Raw genomic sequence first — 14,300 nt, 5'->3', positions numbered from 1 at the left:
AACAACAACAAACACTGTTTAAACACAAATCACTATACCAACATGAATAACAAAGTAAGACGGAGCAAGCTTAAATTGGACTTAAAATTGAAACGAATGTTGATCTCCACGAAGCCCTAGGCCATCCCTTGATCCTTGAAATCTTAGATCGGGTAAATCTCACAGCTAAACATAGGTTAAAACTTCGTTTTGCTATGTAGGTAGCTAGGTACATATGTACATTATACATGTTAAAATCGTGTTGTGAGGAATATTATACATGTTAAAATCGTGTTGACTCCTCAGTCCTATATGTGTAATACACTAATACCACTCCAATTTTGGTCTTGACATTTTCAATGAGAGTTTTTTTTTTGTTTTTTTTTTTGCAGAATGAGGAAGTAACAGAATATCAAATCAAATCAAATAATGTACTAATTTCATAAGGCAATAATATATTGTTGTGTGATATTGCGTGCAATAAAAAAGAAACAAATATGAATTTTTTTATATCTGTTATTAAAAAAAAAAAAATGGTCGAAAAAGAGGAGTAGGTGGAGGGGCAAGTCGGCTTTTGATTTGTTAAAATTAAATTAAAAAAAAAAAAAACCACACGAGTGACCAACCGATTCGACTCACCGAGTCAACCGAGATAACACACAGATTCAGAGCGAGGTTTACAAGTTGTTTTTTTTTTTTTTTTTCATCTTCTTGGCCTCTTGGGTTTGTTTGGTTGGGTCACTCCCCAGATCAGGTGTAAAAAAAAAAAGAGAAAAGAGAGAGACAGTAGTAGTGTTGTAACACCCCCCCTTTGACTAATATAATCAAAAAAAGCTTTTTTACACAACACAAACTCTCTTCAGATCTGAAAGAAAAAGGCTTCTCTCTCTCTCAGTCTCTGTCCTTTTATTCTCCGTCGTCGTTTCATGATCTGTCTCTCTCTCTCTCTCTCTCTCTCTCTCTCTCTCTCTCTGGGAGTCGTCTCTTCTTCTTCTTCTTCTTCTTCTTTTTTTCTTTTTTTTTTTTCTTACTTGGTCACTGTTGTTGTGTCTGAACATGCCACGCCCTTTCTTCCATAAATTGATTTTCTCATCTACTATCCAAGAAAAGCGTCTGGTAAACTACCCTACTCTCTCTACTCCTCCCCTCTTCCTATTTCTGGGATTTCAAAAAGTTTTGATTTTTGTGCGCAATTGAGATGTTTTCAAGGGTTGTGACACACACTTGTTTGATTTCTTGCAGTTTAGAATTGTCTTTGATTCTTGGTAGGAATAATCGAGTTAATGATTTGGTGCTGAAAAGTTCCATTTTTTTTAAGCTTGTATTGTGTTGTTATTGGTCAAATGTGAATTTGTGAATTTCGAATTCGGAAGTCTGCAAAGACAGTTTCTTTTATGATCATTGTTTGGGTTTTTTTGGGTGGAAAATTGGGGGTTGCAAGATCGTGAATGGCATATATATGTTCTCTGACAGCTAAATTGTGTCTAGTTTGGGAATGTTTTTTTTTTTTTTTTTTGAGTGATTTGACTTTTGAAGATGATTTGATTCTGTCAGATTGATGCCAATTTCCGAGTAATAAAAGCTGAGATCTGTTTATTATGGTTTCTCTAATTGTAATTCTATGTTTTTGTTTTACTCCTATTTTGACTGTCTTTCTCAGTTTGACTTGGGAGCTCTGAGATTGTTAGTTAGACTCCTTATTGGTAATAGAGTAATTGTGGCTTGTGAGTGAAATCCCTCAAACTGAGTGTAGTTGACTTGTTTTTTGAAGGTCTCTGTATTATGTATGTTTGTGTGTTTTAAAGTTATCTGCTTTATGTTCCCACCACATATGATACAGTGATTAGTCATCACTTATGCAGATTTCCCCCAAGAAAAGCTTGTGCATTGTTTTGAACAAACCCACTTACTGTTTAGCTCTCCATTTGACATCTAAGTGAATAATGCTTTCGATTAACACATGCATTTAACTTCACCCATAAGTTTAGAAGCATATGGTTAATGTACCATGTTACATGTGTGGTAATGGACTGTGTCTCCTTGTTCATGCCTTCTAAACTGATATATAGCCTGTTGGATTGTCTTTTTAAAATTAGATGAAACCGTCTTTTCTTCAGCAACTGTGTTTATTGGATGTTTTTTTCTGTCAAACATGTACATTTTGATTTTATGTTCTCGCAATATTTTGTGTCATTCTTGTGGACCATTATATGCTTCTTTATATCTCATACCGGTATGCTATGTGCAGAGAGTCCCAGATAAGTTTGTGAGTAAATTCAAGGATGAGCTATCGGTTGCTGTTGCACTCACAGTACCTGATGGTCATGTTTGGCGTGTAGGACTAAGGAAAGCTGACAACAAAATTTGGTTTCAAGATGGTTGGCAAGAGTTTGTTGACCGTTACTCCATTCGCATTGGTTACCTTTTGATTTTTAGATACGAAGGCAACTCTGCCTTCAGCGTCTACATTTTCAACTTATCACACTCTGAGATCAATTACCATTCCACCGGTCTCATGGATTCCGCTCACAACCACTTCAAACGCGCCCGTTTGTTTGAAGACCTTGAAGATGAAGATGCCGAGGTCATCTATCCTTCTTCCTTGTACCCTTCAACAGTTCCTGAGTCTACAGTACCAGCCAATAAAGGGTATACTAGTTCAGCCATCCAAAGCTTGTTCACTGGATCTGTTAAAGGTGATACTATGACCAACTGCTTGCCTTTATCTTTTGCGGATTGGATCACCCGTTGATGGTTGATATTTTCCTTTTCTCCAGCTGAGGAGTCAATGGCAACCCCAAAAGTTCCGAAAAAGAGAGGGAGGAAGAAGAAGAATGCTGATCCTGGTAAGCATTTCCCTCCTTTTAAATGCTTCAGAGGATTGACAGATTCTTCCTCATGATATGATCCTTCCTTTTTGATCCTTACAGAGGAAATAAACTCATCTGCTCCGCGGGATGATGACCCTGAGAACCGTTCAAAGTTCTACGAGAGTGCTTCTGCGAGAAAGAGAACCGTGACTGCGGAAGAAAGAGAGAGGGCTATTAATGCAGCCAAAACGTTCGAGCCAACAAACCCTTTCTTCAGAGTTGTCCTTCGACCATCTTATCTATACAGAGGATGCATCATGGTAATAAAAACATCATAGGAAAGACTTAATCTTATAGGTCTTCTCTGCTTACTGATCTCTAAAGAAGAAGTCTTATGTTTCTGTTTCTTTTTTAAACAGTATCTTCCTTCAGGGTTTGCTGAGAAGTACCTAAGTGGGATCTCAGGGTTCATCAAAGTCCAGCTCGCGGAGAAACAATGGCCTGTACGATGTCTCTACAAAGCTGGGAGAGCTAAATTCAGTCAAGGGTGGTACGAGTTTACTCTGGAGAACAACCTAGGAGAAGGAGACGTATGTGTGTTCGAACTGCTCAGAACCAGAGATTTCGTTCTGAAAGTAACTGCCTTTCGAGTCAGCGAGTACGTCTGAACAAAGTATCATGGTGTGATCATAATGCAGTGGGGGTTTCCAAGTACAATTTCGTGTAGGGTATCTTAATTTTAAAAAACAACTAAAAAAGCACTCTCTCTGTCTGTGTCATTGCGTCAGTGTCTCGTTATTTTTTTCTCGGGTTTACTTGTGTTTTCGATGTGGATAAGTTAAGTTGTTTTTTACCCCATTATATATAACCTCAAATTGTTTGAGTAGAACAAGTTAGGGTTTTAAGAAGTTTTTTAGAAGTTTGTAAATACCCTAATCTCCATCAATTTGGTATCTAAAACTTGTGACCATGATGATGATATGATGAAGATGGGTTTGTGTTTGTATTGTGGATTCTTCGAATTTTCTTTATCTCATTGCTTTTGTTTCTCCTTCGCTTTGCCTTGACCCATTACAGAACCAGAGTTTGGTGCTTATGAGCTCTGTTTTTCCCGGACCAAGATTCTTGTCCTTGCTGCATCAGAACTCGAAAACTCTGTTTCAGGCTAAGCAAATCCATGCTCAATTGGTAATCAATGGCTGCCAAGATAATTCTCTTCTCGGCAAACTTATAAGCCACTACTGTTCAAAGTCATCTACAGAAAGCTCAAAGCTTGCTCATTTACTGGTATTTCCTCGATTTGGTCATCCTGACAAGTTTCTCTTCAACACTTTGCTTAAATGTAGCAAACCAGAGGACTCGATTCAAATTTTTGCCAATTGGGCATCAAAAAGTTCGTTGCTTTATCTCAATGAGCGCACGTTTGTTTTCGTTTTGGGCGCTTGTGCTAGGTGGTCAGCTTCGTCGTCGGCGTTACGGGTTGGTAGAATTGTTCATGGTATGGTGAAAAAGCTTGGGTTTCTCGATGAATCTGAACTGATTGGAACCACTCTACTCCATTTCTACGCTAAGAATGGGGATTTACATTACGCGAGGAAGGTGTTTGATGAAATGCCTGAGAGAACCTCTGTTACATGGAACGCAATGATCGGTGGATATTGTTCACATAAGGACAAAGGGAATCATAATGCTAGAAAGGCTATGGTTTTGTTTCGGAGATTCACTTGGTGCGGTAATGGAGTTAGACCTACTGATACAACCGTGGTTTGTGTTCTTTCAGCCGTTTCTCAGATGGGTTTGCTCGAAATTGGTTGTTTGGTTCATGGTTACATAGAAAAACTCGGTTTCACTCCCCAAGTTGATGTCTTTATTGGTACTGGACTTGTCGACATGTACTCAAAGTGCGGCTGCTTAAACAGCGCATTCGCCGTGTTCGAGCTAATGAAAGTGAAGAATGTCTTGACATGGACTTCAATGGCAACAGGGCTAGCTCTCAATGGAAGTGGTTACGAAACACCGAATCTTCTAAACCGAATGGCTGAATCTGGGATTAAACCAAACGAAATCACTTTCACTAGCTTGCTATCGGCTTATCGTCATATAGGTCTTGTTCAAGAAGGAATCGAGTTGTTCAAAACCATGCAGACAAGATTTGGTGTCAAACCGGCCATTCAACACTATGGATGCATAGTAGATCTTCTTGGTAAAGCAGGGCGGATACAAGAAGCTTATGAGTTTGTTTTAGGTATGCCTATAAAACCTGACGCTATCTTGTTAAGAAGTCTCTGCAATGCCTGCAGTATTTATGGAGAGACTGTATTGGGTGAAGAGATTGGAAAGACTCTCCTCGAGATGGAACAAGAGGAGAATAAGAAGCTTTCGTTTTCAAGTTCTGAATGCGAAGATTATGTGGCTTTATCGAATGTGTTAGCTCATAAAGGGAAATGGGTAGAAGTAGAGAAGCTGAGGAACGAGATGAAAGAAAGAAGAATAAAAACAAGACCAGGTTACAGTTTTGTTTCAACATAGCTTGTTACAGGTCAGGATCAAAACACTACTTGTTGTGCGATTTTTAGTTTCATCAAGTCAATACTTTTAACATTACACAACAAATACACTTGCAGGTCTCGGTTCTGTTAAAAGCTCCCTGTTATCCCCTGAAGACTCTAATGTCTTCTTCTTCTTCCTTGGGCACATGGATTGAACTGATCACATCAACATCTACAACATAGATAGATATTCAGATCCTAATCTTCTTAATCATAATGGTATTAAGAACAAAGTCTTCTTACCGTGTAGAATCTTGTCAAACTCAATGTCACTTGGTCTCTTCTTGGGGTTGTGTTCTGTATCACCACCATTAACAGATTGATTATTCCCCCTTGTAACTTGAGTTCCAACAAACCTTTCGTCTGTAATATCGATTATATCATCGTCACTGTCACTGATATGAACTGCATCAAGTGGATATTCAATCTCGCAAGCCGAAACATTGAAGATTATTACACGGAAACTCGAAATCTCGTAGTATTGGAACAAGAGAAAGTGGCCTTCCTTGATGGAATGAGCCTCTGCAAACTCGCTCCAACCCTCATGGAACCAAATCTCTTGACCTATCCGTTTGAGCTTTATGGAACGTTTGAATCCCACAGGAGTTTTCAATGTAACAACATCAGGCAGGTTAGACCCTTGCAGCTTCACGAATGTTGGCGGTATCCTCTGCTTAAAGTTGAAAAAAAAACATTATCGACATTTCCAAAAACAGCTAAGCAACATGTCACTTGTCAGATCTGCATGTCTTAAGAACAGATAATCAAATTTAATATCCCTTCTAGATCTCTAAAACAAGAAGATGGAGACCTGTCTAGTGAAATCTGTTGATATTATCCCTAGAAATTAGCAAAGCAACAACGAATTGAACCAATAACAAAACATGCAAACAGTTACTTTTAGAGTGTTGATAAATTACCATCATGTCTTTCTTCATTGTTGAAGGTAAGACCAACTTGAAGAACGTCTTCACCGGCGACTCAGGATCTTGCGGTGGTCGGCGGTGAGAGGAGGAGGTGACTCTGGCCTTCGTTCTTCGGGTTGTAACCATTTTTTTTTATTTTCTTGCCCAATGAAGAGAAGGAGAGAAAGTGGAGAGCGAGGAGTGAGTGGGAGAGAGTTAAGCCGTAAAAGAGAAACCGAGAAGGCAGATAAGTTTTTTTGTCGTTATGTTAGTAAGATTTTATCTGACAAAGTGACTTTGTCACTTTAAAGTCTTTGTAGTTTTCAAAGACTCTTTTTCCTATGCAGCTCACTTCCCTCCACTCAAAATACTACTACTATTGGAACTTGAAAGGCTTTGAAGCTTTTTTAACTACAAGACGTAAAAGGTAAAATTTACCAAAGTATTGAAGTCACAGCACAAGCACAAGAAAGAAAATTCAGGTGAAAATCGGAAAGAAATTACACTAGTGAAACTGGAAAAACAGTATAACCTTTGTATACAAGGAAGGCTCGCTTTATACCATTGTATACTTCGTTGCTACATACAATACATAAAAAAGCTTGTCATAATCAAGATGGATACATGTTTGACAAAAAAAATAAAATCAAGATGGAAACATCAAATAGTAAAAGTTTACATACAGCTAACAAAATAGTATATTATCTAGATTATCATATTAAGATGTAAACGAGGCCAAATAGATTAATGCTGATGAAGGAATCGGCGAGGCTTCCACCGTTCCAAGACAGTAGAACGATCACCTCCTTGTCGAAAACTACGTTCATACTCTAACGATGACGACTGGCAATTGGGCAACACGGCGGCTTTCTCCGGAAATTTTGAGACACAATACACATGTAAAGATCAATATTGCTGACAAAATCCAGCTAAACTCCAAATTTGCTAACGCTTGTGCCATAATTTCTGTACAAGGAGACTCATAAACAAGCGCACTGTGATCAAGACCAATACTATTGTTACTTGATGTATAGGTCACGCAACCTCTATGGACATGATTTGGAACCAAAAGCATGAACTCCATCCCCATGTTCAAGAACCAACATCCTTGAAACATGACCGAAACCGAGAATACAATAGACGCATAAAAAGATTTAGGGTAAAGTGTCGACACAAGAGCCGAAAAGAAGGAGACAAAGGCAGCGAGTTCAAGGAGGAAATAGTACTGGCTTTCAAGAACTAAGTGATCAGTGGAGTGAGAATCAAGAAGGAAGAGTACTTCTTGCATGAAAACCAAGGTTGCATGAACCCCAATAAAACCAGAATCTTCATCAGAAGGATTCAAAAAGTCAAAGATGAGAGTGGAAAATGCAAACATAACGAGTTGGAAGAACATTAAGACGTGGTTGATTTTTGGTTTGAAGGAGGATAATTTAAAGGAAGGGAAATATGGGTTTAATAGGTAAATGGATAAGAAGGAAACGATCATAATAAAGATGAGCTCAAGATGTCTAAGTTTTTTATTATAATAAGGGAAAGGGAACCAGAATCTTGAGGTGAAATTTGGGTTTGGGAAATTCAGAGAGTAAGATTGTATGGTATTGATTATATGCCAGAGACCGAGAATTGCAAGTGAGAGACCGGGCACGAAGTATCCTAAGAAGGTTCCCATGTTTTTCTGATAAAGCTTTGAATCTTTGTTTAAGCTTGTAGGTTTTTATGTTGGTGAATAATATGGTCGATGTTTGTCAAAGAATGTATTTATATATATCACAAGCAAAATGAAAGATTTGCGTGACATGATAAACTACCAGTCAAAAGCATAAAATAAAGTAACATGATACATACAATGTATGTAGTTTTAGATTCGCTATTTTCCATTAAACTTTTGATTATAAGTAAGTCTACTAAACCTAAACGCAATTAGTCTAATCGATCAAAATACTGTTTTCGTTAAATACTTTAATTAAGAGATCATATGTATATCAAATGTGTCAGTGTGGCTAACCTTTTATATATAGAAAAAGAAAGTATCTGATGAACCACTTCTTTTGGTGCAATGTCGACTGTAACTTTCACGAATCTAAAAATTTAAAGACAACACGACTCATCAAAATATGAGTATACCATTTTTTACGAAAGACACCACTATACAGCTTTAATTAAACCAGTTGATCAAAGAGTTTTGTATCACTTTACTTACCTTCATGATTTTAAGTAAAGCTTTTATCTTCCAAGTTCTAACTTTTTTTCATTTTTGCATAGCAAAATTTGATTATTCGATTAACAATAATTATTTTGTTTTTTTTAAATCTCGGAAAATTTTGGATTTTGTTTATAAACGGATGATCTAGGCTTTTTGAACATAAGCAAAATATGGGCTGGGTTTTATCTTTCTGAAGCCCATTTATGTGTTAAAAGGTTTAAAAAAAAATTCCGACCTGCCGGAATCGAACCAGCGACCTAAAGATTGTCTGCAAACTATTACAGTCTTCCGCTCTACCAACTGAGCTAAGGTCGGTTACATTAATCATGTTAACAAATTAATATAAATTAATATTTAATCAAAATTAAGAAACAACCAAAATGCTCTTCTCCTCACGCCTCGTCGTCTGAAGTGTTACGAACCAAAGTCTCAAAATTTATCCAAAGTAGATAATTCTATTACATGATTGTCTACTTTGTAAGCAAATTATGATTGTCTAATTCTGATAAATTATAAGCAAGTGAACGCTTTCTGACCTCTTTTGCGGATTTTATATGCAAATTATGTTATCTATCTATATATGCACATACAGTACTTTTATTACTCTTTAATTTAGCATCGTTGAAACGTATATACTAAACTCTGTTAGAGTAGATCGAGCTACCTATAATTCCATTGAGTGCTGGATGCGTGTGTGAACGTAAAATTAATTGAATCGAAAACGTGCTTTACAAATTATCTACATGCATGCCTACAGTTTAAGAGAAAATTTAATATTGAAAAAGAAAAGTGGAGTATATGAGTTATGATTACCTTAACAAGACCTATATATAATAGTCTACCATATGACAGTATTAATTTATAGCATAGAAAAATAAAATAGTCAAGATTATGGGCATAATCATTCTTAATTAACTAAAGTCAAATGGACAAGAAACTAGTGGGCCTTTGCCTAACTACGGTGGCGCACGGTAATTAACCTCGATGTTTGTTGTTGTAACCTTAATCATCAAGAGAAAACCACAGAGACCATACGGTCCATAACCTCAATTCAAATAGTTTTGAGATGTTGCGTTTAATTTCGATGCAGTTTGAACTGAATGTCAATGTGTCAAGGGTACCAAGTACATTATGCGAATATTAGTTTCCAATTTCATATCCAAAATTAAAGTGTAGCACTAATAAATAAAGAACCCATGAAATTATTGTTTGGGGTACGAATATTTCATCACAATCTTTCAGTCTTTTTTTTTTTTTTTATATGGTCCGATCCTAAGAAGTAAGAACAGAAAACAGACACTCAAAATGACCAATAAAATTTAAAAGCGAAAAACTGTAGACATCATTGTTGATATTACATAATCCATGTCTACAGAGCTTTTTAAAAAAAGCAAAGCATATATCTACTATAGAAAATTTAGGAACTTGTCATCCCAATGATCATTATGAATTTTACAATTTTACAAACTAACTCAAACTCTTTTAACTTAATTATAATTTGCTAGCTTGATAAGTATAATACTGGCGGTTCAAGATTTACCAGCTTTTCGTCCTAGTTTAATGAAAATATAAACAGAAGGGTGTCTATATACTTTTAGTATTCATAGATGCAATGCAACATATACGTATGTAGCTTTACATAGATTTGTATCACTTAAATCCAACGAAAGTGAGACTTTTTACATACGTTCATGAAGACAGCAATAAAATATTACATCTCCTCTTCATTTTTCCAATATAATGGCTACATCTTTTTTCAACAAACTGAACCAACAAATCAACCTAACATACGAACAATATATAAACCTTAAATTTATTTTTCGATTTTCTACTAGCGATCAGTTTAGAAATAATCCAAAAACGTATGAGATCTCATCTAGTGACCTATCTATTGTGGCACATAGTTTAGGTTTTGATGTGTTTAATGTATTCGTCTCATCGTCTGTTGTTTTTTTTTCTTTTCAAAAGCAACGATTATTGGTTATAGGGTTTAGTCTTTGATCATTGTATACTAATACTGTAGTGCCATTTATTAGCCACTAAATAATCGTCTTTTCAACATTCTCGTACGTTCGTTCGTGAAAATTTTGCAATAGATATATACTTACGAGTCATGACTAGTACTAGTGGTCATATTTTTCTGAGTATAATACAAATGCAACCAATCAATCATACGGCAGGACCGGCAGGTACAAACGGATTGTATTCCTACTTCTGTAAAAACAAAATTATGTTGTTTGATAATATCTAGAAACCAAGATCTATTAGATTCTTATGTTCTTAATTTGAAATTTATTAGAAACAAAAAGGGCGTGTTTAGATGTCAATACACATTCATATACATGTATAAATGTGTACCAAACTTCTTAGATCCCACGAAAATGAGACTTTTGACATAAGCTCGTGAAGCTTTATTAAATCCCAATTTTCAACTGACTTTCTTCCTTTTCAACAAAACTGAACTAACAAATCAACCTATAACGTACGTATTACTAATCTTCGATTCCAGTTTTTATAAGACAACAACATTTGTAAAATAATAACAAGGAAAAAAAAAGCTGAATATGTTTAAACGAATTCCATAAAATAATAAGTATATGAACAAAATGATTTAATACAATGAAACAATATTTTTCTGAAACGTAACTCAAAAATATGTGCAGTTACACTTACAAAAGAAAGATCGAATAAACTAATGGAACTTTCTATAAAAAAAAAAACCATTTTAGATACTTTACAGGACGTGGCAGTTCCCTATTGGTTGTATGAACTGCTTCTTTTAGCCGGCCATAAAAACTCTGCCTTGACCACAACGGCACGAATCACATGGGCCGCGGAACATTCCCCTTTACCATAGTCCGCATCTCCACGCGCTCAAGCCGGCGCGTGCTCTCTCCTCCCTCAAAACACTTCTCAGCCGATAACCGTAGACGCCGTCTCCGTCACGCGCCACACTTTCACCGATTTATCCAAGCTCCCGCTATACACTATCCATCTCTGATCTCCTTTCTCAACTCCGTCGCCGTCTTCTTCGGCCTCTTCCACCGCCGTCAAACACTTAACAGGTCCCACGTGGTCCATCAACACCGAGAGACACGAGTGTGTCCCATCGACGTTTCTCCTCCACACACAAATGTTCTTATCCGCTCCCCCGCTTAAAACAAGACTCCCGGCGGCGGCGAGGCAGAGCACCGCCATACGATGGCCGCGTAGAGTCCCGCCGTGAGAAAGAAATTTCTGCCCTTCCCAGAAATTAACGCTGCCGTCAGAAGAACCGCAGTAAACAACAGCCGCCGTTAAGTTAACCGCTAACGCCGTTACAGCGTTCTCTTGCTTCATCAGCACATTAACCAAGAAATGCTTCGTCCCTTTGCCTTGAAGCCCACGTTTCCACACTTTCAAAGTTCCGTCGGCGGATCCGGTGAAAAGCAAATCGTCGAAACCAGCAGCCACCGTGTTGATGGCGTCGTCGTGAGCTTGAATCGATTCTAAACATTTCGAATCGGATAGTCTCCAGACTTTGAGAGTCTTGTCCCACGAACCGGAGTAGAGTAAACCGAGCTCTTCGTTCAAGCTAAGACACGAAACGGCGTCGTAGTGACGGATCTTGAGAACATTTTTCCGGCGACGAACCTCGACGTAGTTCTTCGGGTTCACTGACTTTGTCAAAAACTCTTTCAACGTCGGCAAGCTTCCGACTCGTGAATAGCTTCCGGTTCTGCTTTTAGAACCTCTCCAAACCCGGATTTTACCGTCTTGATGACCGGTGAAAATCCGGTTATCTCCGGTTATTACAATAGCTTTAACCAATCCACTTGTTGATTTAAACCCGGTGAAGTCCTTGAGATCTTTCCAAACACGAATGTTCTTGGAATCGGATCCAGTGAATAAAAGATCTCCAGAAGCAGCCAACGAATAGACATGACCGTCTTGTCTAACGATCGTGCCGACCAAACCGTTGTCGGTACCATCATCATCCATGTTACGTCTCTGGTAGATCCAAGGAGACTTGTAGTACGGAGAGTAAGTTTGGTTCCACGGGGAGGGAGACATGGACGGAGTCGTTGTTGTGTCGGTGTAGTAAGGAGAGTAAGTTTGATTCCATGGAGATAAAACCTGATTAGGAGACGACTCGCCGCTAGTAGTCGAAGCATTGCTTTGACGTTGTTGGTAATAATGAACCTCCTTGTTCATGTTCATGTTGTTGTTGTTGCTAGTAGTGGGATTGATGGCATCAACATCAACACCATGGCTCCGTTGTTCTTCTTCTTCGGCTGCGGGATCGGAGTTTAAGAAGGCGGCGAAAGTGAGTCTCCGGTGATGACTACCACCACTGGTGGTTTCTGTAGCTATAACCATATTTTTCAAGATTACCCAAAATAATAATAAATCGAGCAGTTGGAAGGTTTTTTTATTTCTCTGTCAAGAAATTATGAGGTTTAAATTTCCTTGTCGTGTGGGAAAAAAGAAAGATTAGGAAAAAGTATATTATTTCTAGGATATTGAGAGAAAACTTTTAGTATGTGTTTGGTAAGAAAGATATAAAGAGTGGAGAAGGAGGACGTTGGGATGTATATATAGAGAGAAAAATAAAAAAATAAGGTTGTTGAACGGACGACGTGGGAAAGAATGACACGTGGCGTTTAAGACTGAAGACGTGACCGTCAGATACCGGGAGCGCCAGTTTTCACATTAGAGATCCGTGTATTAAGAAAGATTAATTAAGAAAACAATTGTAATTTATATGCAACTTTGGAAATTAAAGAAAAGTGTTGAATGAAAAGCTCAATGGACGGTCGTCGAAAAATAGAAAGAAAACTAAATGGACGGTCTCAAAACTGTATGTGTGCCTCAAATAAGGAGATGTGGTTTTTTTTGTTTGTTTTATCTATTGGTTTAATGTTTTAAGAGTAATTCATTTTACATGATTTTGAGCAATGTGAAAATAATTCAACATGAGATGCGTCCGTACGAAGATTCGGTTTTTTTCTTGTTTTTACGAGTTGGTTGAATATAAAGAAAATTAAGATAACGCGTGTGTGGCTGTGTTGGCGGCTGATCATCTTCACACGTTGCATATATAAACATTACGTGACGATTAAACTATTGTCCAAGCGGAGTTTTGATTTTTGTTACTTGGTTTCTATGTTTTGATTAGTTTTATTTCAGTTTCGACATGTGAAAGAAAAAAGTTTTCTTCCAGATGTTTTGACTTTTCTGACTCCTTCCTTTCCATGAAGGCATGAAACGATAAGGAACGTCTTTCTGGACTAGACCGATGGACCATATTTGCTTTTAATCCGCTTCGATTGAATTTATAAAACTTAATTAGCTAGGATAGTTGTGAAATTACTAAATTAATATAACGTCCATGTGGTATAAGATAATAGAAACTATATAAGATATCTTTAAGAATGTGTACGAGACCAACTTCAAGATTTGTCGGATACATGTATTATGTTATATCTTATGAATTGTTTGTAGAAAATTATTGTTGTTGTTAAATACTGTATTTTCTGTGAATACGGATCGACTGTTGGAAGACGAACATGATTCAACTTACTGTAATTTCTTCTTCTTTCCCAGCTTCCAAAATAACATTTCATATACTCTAACCAATGTGACTGGTCAAAAAGGTCGAAAAAATGGGAGGCGAAAAAGAGTTGGTCTAGTTTTGGATATGGTCAAGATGTGATATGAACTCCAATATTGGGTTTTAGTTTGAGTTAGAAAATGGTATATATATGTATGTATATATACATACCAAAATATCTTAACAAGGAAACAGAGAAATGTGATACTCGCTCTACGTAGTAAGGTTATAACGTGAATTCTGTACTTGCAATTGTGT

The 14,300-nt window shown here is 37.2% G+C and overlaps 5 protein-coding genes and 1 non-coding gene across 6 annotated transcripts; 2 read left to right on the top strand and 4 right to left on the bottom strand.

The window, feature by feature from the left end:
- Positions 723 to 3,795, top strand: LOC104746280 (B3 domain-containing transcription factor VRN1-like). Its single transcript, XM_010467725.2, has 5 exons — positions 723 to 1,095; positions 2,228 to 2,675; positions 2,757 to 2,825; positions 2,910 to 3,109; positions 3,209 to 3,795. Exons 1-5 carry the CDS (start codon positions 1,036 to 1,038, stop codon positions 3,455 to 3,457), a joined length of 1,026 nt encoding a protein of 341 aa, XP_010466027.1. The 5' UTR covers positions 723 to 1,035; the 3' UTR covers positions 3,458 to 3,795.
- On the top strand, positions 3,859 to 5,504 carry LOC104746282 (pentatricopeptide repeat-containing protein At3g18970-like). The gene is made up of 2 exons (XM_010467726.2): positions 3,859 to 5,328; positions 5,414 to 5,504. Exon 1 carries the CDS (start codon positions 3,885 to 3,887, stop codon positions 5,316 to 5,318), a length of 1,434 nt encoding a protein of 477 aa, XP_010466028.1. The 5' UTR covers positions 3,859 to 3,884; the 3' UTR covers positions 5,319 to 5,328; positions 5,414 to 5,504.
- LOC104746283 (B3 domain-containing protein At3g18960-like) lies at positions 5,274 to 6,581 on the bottom strand. Its single transcript, XM_010467727.2, has 3 exons — positions 6,259 to 6,581; positions 5,582 to 6,008; positions 5,274 to 5,510 (listed from the first exon to the last, which is right to left on the bottom strand). The coding sequence occupies exons 1-3, from the start codon at positions 6,388 to 6,390 to the stop codon at positions 5,440 to 5,442; spliced, it is 630 nt and encodes a 209-aa protein (XP_010466029.1). The 5' UTR covers positions 6,391 to 6,581; the 3' UTR covers positions 5,274 to 5,439.
- Positions 6,759 to 7,974, bottom strand: LOC104746279. The gene has a single exon (XM_010467724.2). The coding sequence runs from the start codon at positions 7,913 to 7,915 to the stop codon at positions 7,067 to 7,069; it is 849 nt and encodes a 282-aa protein (XP_010466026.1). The 5' UTR covers positions 7,916 to 7,974; the 3' UTR covers positions 6,759 to 7,066.
- TRNAY-GUA lies at positions 8,679 to 8,764 on the bottom strand. The gene is given in 2 exon segments: positions 8,679 to 8,714; positions 8,728 to 8,764. It is a non-coding gene; the product is annotated as a tRNA-Tyr (tRNA).
- Positions 11,013 to 12,998, bottom strand: LOC104746278 (myosin heavy chain kinase C). The gene has a single exon (XM_010467723.2). It carries the CDS (start codon positions 12,806 to 12,808, stop codon positions 11,363 to 11,365), a length of 1,446 nt encoding a protein of 481 aa, XP_010466025.1. The 5' UTR covers positions 12,809 to 12,998; the 3' UTR covers positions 11,013 to 11,362.

Source organism: Camelina sativa, chromosome 15, assembly GCF_000633955.1.
Source record: "Camelina sativa cultivar DH55 chromosome 15, Cs, whole genome shotgun sequence".
Classification (NCBI taxonomy): domain Eukaryota; kingdom Viridiplantae; phylum Streptophyta; class Magnoliopsida; order Brassicales; family Brassicaceae; genus Camelina; species Camelina sativa.
Note: the sequence above shows the minus strand (reverse complement) of the source record. Positions and strands in the feature narration are given on the sequence as shown.